The sequence below is a fragment of the Elephantulus edwardii genome, unplaced genomic scaffold, assembly GCF_000299155.1.
Source record: "Elephantulus edwardii isolate Elephantulus edwardi_28Jun2011 unplaced genomic scaffold, EleEdw1.0 scaffold00026, whole genome shotgun sequence".
In the NCBI taxonomy this organism is placed as follows: Eukaryota; Metazoa; Chordata; class Mammalia; order Macroscelidea; family Macroscelididae; genus Elephantulus; species Elephantulus edwardii.
In genome coordinates, this window is record NW_006399776.1 from 17,876,329 (window position 1) to 17,881,091 (window position 4,763).

At 37.6% G+C, this 4,763-nt stretch overlaps 1 protein-coding gene across 1 annotated transcript; it reads left to right on the forward strand.

The window, feature by feature from the left end:
• Positions 1 to 2,535: 2,535 nt before the first annotated feature.
• LOC102860983 (olfactory receptor 4F6-like) lies at positions 2,536 to 3,474 on the forward strand. Its single transcript, XM_006883071.1, has one exon. The coding sequence runs from the start codon at positions 2,536 to 2,538 to the stop codon at positions 3,472 to 3,474; it is 939 nt and encodes a 312-aa protein (XP_006883133.1).
• The last annotated feature ends 1,289 nt before the right edge of the window (positions 3,475 to 4,763 follow it).

Here is a 4,763-nt window from a genome sequence, read left to right on the forward strand (position 1 = left end):
ATACAAGAAATCTGTGCTCATCTAAACACAAATGTGTTGCTATTGTAGTATGCATTTATTTAGTTATGAATGGGATGAAGCATTTATATATGCAGGTAATTAGATTTATTTGTAAATCCTGTGGTATTTTAATGTTTATTTTCCTATTCTGCTTAGAACTTATAATTAATTCTCATTCTGATGATCTCTGTCCAATTATTTTCTCAAACACTTATAATCTCTTCATGGGCTAATATTCTTATTTTATTATCTCTTTAAAATAACTCACTATGACCGTCTACTATAACAATATGAAAAGTTGACATCCTTAGGTCTTGAAAATGCAAATAAAGCTTTTGAAAGTCTTTCCTAATGTGATTATAGAAATAACATTGTTATACTGAGGGATATCCAAGTATGAAATCCACTGTTTAAGGTATAATGTGCATGAGACATGGCTATCAAGTAATTATGCTTAAACATCAACAGAAATATTTATTTATTTAAATAAAAGGATCCTTACTTTCTACAATTATATTTTACAAAAAATATTTTCTGTAGTTATTTATTTTAATAGATTGTGAAACAGGGAGATGTGAATTGTCATGTGACTGAACTTATCTCCAAAAGCAAAACCAAAACAAAACCCAAAAATGTTCCCAACCTAACAAAACAACAAACAAAAAATGTCTTTGCCTAGTTGTGTTTTTTAAAAATGCTTTGATTATTTCATGTAATCCTAACAACTCTAATATAAGAAATAATCATTGGTTTTCTCCTTTACTTATTTCTACTCTTATCTTTACTAAGGGAGCTCTGGTGGCATGACAGTAAGGAACTTCCAACCCAGAAGGCACACAGGTCAACTCCTCCTGGGCAATTTAAGCCTCTGAAAACATGGTGGAGGGTCAACAATAAGTCAGTTTTGATTCAAAGATACACAACAACAACAATAGCTTTATTATTTCCTTTTTTCTGGACACTGTATAATTTTCTTGCTGTTCTTTGTCTAATTTTCAGAGATGCTGGGTTCTTTTTAATTTTTTCATGTGTATATTCATTGTTGTAAATTGACCTCAGAACACTCTTTTGCTGTGTCCCAAAGTTATTGCTGTTGTTGTTATGTGTAATTGAGTTGTCTGTGACTCATAGTGACCCTATGTACAACAGCCCTGATACCTGTTCTATATGGTGCCAACCTTACTCTGTCTCTGACCCACCTATCCTCATTACCACATTCACTGTACCAATTGATTGCATCGATGGTCTTCCTCTCTTTCTCTGTCACTCCACCCTTCCAAAAATGATGTACCTCTCCAAGGACCAGTCCCTCCTTGCAACATGCCCAAAGTATGTCAGACGAAGTCTCAGAATCCTTGCATCCCAGGAGCAGCCTGACTTCACCCTCTCTAGGATGAACCTATTTATTCTCCTGGCAGTGCATGGTATATTCAACACTCTTCTCTAGCACCACAGCTCAAAGGCATCAATTTTCTTTCTAGCATTCCTAGTCATTGTCCAGCTCTCTGATGCATAGCAAGTAATTGCGAAGAATATGGCCTGGATTAGGCACACCTTAGTCTCCAGAATGACATCGTTGCTCTTCAGTACTCTTGAGAGGTCCCTGGAAGCAGACTTTCCCAATGCAATTCGTCTCTTGATTTCCTGGCTGCTGATACCAAGAGTGTTGATTGTGGAGCCAAGCAAACTAAAGCTGTGAACAATCTCAATCTCTTCACCATCTATAACAATGCTGCCAATTGACCCAGTGGTAAGAATATTTGTTTTCTTGATGCTGAGCTTCAATCCATATTGAAGGATGCAGTCCTTGATGTTCTGCAGCAAGTACTTCAGGTCCTCCTCCATTTCAGCAAGCCAGGTTTCACATAACTCAAGTTGTTGATGAAACTTCCTCCAATTCTGATGCCACATTCCTCCTCATACAGTGCAGCCTCCCGGATGATCTTCTCTGCGTATAGATTGAGAAGCTATGGGGACAGAATACATACCTGTCATACATACACACTTCCTGATATTGAACCATGCAGTGTCTCCTTGCTCTGTTCTGTGACTGCCTCCCGGTCCAAGTATGGGTTTTGCACAAGCACAATCAAATGTTCTGGGATTCCCATTCTTCTCAGAGTCAGCCAGTTTGTTGTGATCCACACAAGGTTTTGGTGTGAGCTATTTCCATACTTATTTGTTTAAAGAAATTTTAAAATTTCTTCTATTACCCAGTAGTATTCAAGCAGGGTGCTATTTCATTTCCATGCACTTACTTATTTCTTCTTAATCTTTCTGTTGCTTATTTCTAAATTTATAGTATTTTGATCTGAGAAGGTACTTTTATAGTATTAGAATATTTTTATAATTTATTGATGCTTGTTTTGTTTTGTGAAATAACATATAGTCTATTCTAGAGAACACATGTTCTAATCTGAAAATTACCAAATTGTTTGTGAATTTGCCAAGATCAATTCCATTTCTCCTAAGTAACAGTTTTTCCTTCTTCTCTTCTTTCAGATAGCATGAAAGTTGTCCCTGCCAAGACAAATAATGGATGGAGGCAACCATTCTATGGTATCTGAGTTTGTGTTCCTTGGACTCTCCAATTCCTGGGAAATCCAGCTCCTCCTTTTCCTCTTCTCTTCTGTGTTTTATGCAGCAAGCCTGATGGGAAACCTCCTCATTGTGCTAACTGTGGTCTCAGATGCTCGTTTGCAATCTCCCATGTACTTCCTGCTGGCCAACCTTTCCATCATTGACTTGATATTTTGCTCGACCACAGCTCCCAAAATGATTTATGACCTTTTCAGAGAGCGTAAAACCATCTCTTTTGAAGGCTGTGTAGTTCAGATTTTCTTTATACATGCAATTGGAGGCACAGAAATGGTGCTGCTCATCGCCATGGCCTTTGATCGATATGTGGCCATATGCAAGCCCCTCCACTACCTAACCATCATGAGTTCATGGAGGTGCATTTTATTTTTATTGACCTCCTGGTTTATTGGTCTTATTCATTCCATGACTCAATTGATTTTTGTTATAGACTTGCCTTTCTGTGGTCCAAATGAATTGGATAGCTTTTTTTGTGACCTTCCTCGATTTATCAAACTTGCTTGCTTAGAAACTTACAAATTGGAATTCATGGTTACTGCCAATAGTGGACTTATCTCAGTAGCCTCTTTTTTAATTCTGATTATCTCTTACATCTTTATTTTGGCAACAGTACAGAAAAAATCATCAGGTGGTATTTATAAGGCTCTATCTACTTTGTCAGCTCACATCACTGTTGTGGTTTTGTTCTTTGGGCCATTAATCTTTTTCTATATATGGCCATTTCCAACATCACAGCTGGATAAATTCCTTGCCATCTTTGATGCAGTAATCACTCCCTTCCTAAACCCAGTAATCTATACTTTCAGAAATAAAGACATGAAGGTGGCAATAAGGAAATTATGCACTCAATTTATGAATTACAGTAAAATCTCTTAAATATATTGAGAATATAGAAAATGGCAGAGTATACTAGAATCTTATTAGAATGGTCACTGAATAAATCTTTAATCTGGTAGTTTGGTCTACTGCAGTTTCCCAAATGATCAGCGACATTCTCAGAAAATAAAAGCCAGTCTCTTTTAGGGGTTGTGTAAACCACTACTGCATTCAAGTTGCTCCATTTCATAGGACAGAGTAGAACTGCTCCATAAAGTTTCTCAGATTGTAAATCTTTACAGAAGCAGAAAGCCTCACTTTTCTCTTGCTGAGTGGATGGTGGAGTCAAGCTATCAACCTTTTAGCTAGCAGACAATGCTTAATCCACTATACCATCATGATTCTTTAACCTCAAGCACCTCCACTAAACCAAAATTGAGCCAATTGACCTAATTATTAGTATGTTTGTCTTGTCTATAGTCTGCTCTACTAGGCTGTGGAAGGGTATATAACTCAGATATTTATTCATGCAATTATTGTTGTTGTGTGCCATGGGTTTTCAGAGCCAGTAAATGGAAGGAGATTGCTTATCCTCCCCCATCTCGTGGAGCACCTGGTAGATTCAAACCACATGACTCTGGGTTTGCAGCAAAGCTTCTTACCACTAGAAGATTGCATTATTGTTGTTGTCAGGTGTCTTCAAGTTGAGTAGGACTCATATTAACCATATGAACAACAGATCTGAGCCTTGTCCAGTGCTGTGTCATCCTTACAATCTCTGATGAACTCAAGCCCATTGCTGCAGTTACTGTGTCAATATATGTGATTGAAGGTCTTCCTTCTCTTCACCATCCCTGCATCTTTTCAAATATGATGTCACTCTCCAAGGATTAGCCTCACTTAGCAACATGCCCAAAGTGTGTGAGATGAAGCTTTATCATCTTTTCTTCAAAAGAGCATTCTGGCTGCACCTTCTCCAAGACATATCTACTTGTTCTTTTTGTAGTCTGCAGGATCTTCTGTGCTCTTCTCCAGCACCATAGTTCAAAGACATAAATTCTTCTTCTGTCATCCTTATTCATTGTCCACATTTCAGATGCATATCAAGTGACTGACATGATCATTACCTGAATCAGGTGCACCTTGATCCTCAAACTGGCATAATGGCTTAATAGTTTGAAGAAGTCCTTGACTATAGACTTTGCCAGTGCCATACATCTCCTGATATCCTGATTGCTGGTGCCAAGGGTATTGATTGTGGATCCAAGCAAGATGAAGTCATTGAAAATTTCAATCTTTTCTCTACCTATCATGATGTTACATACTGGTCCGGTGGAATAGGTTTTGTT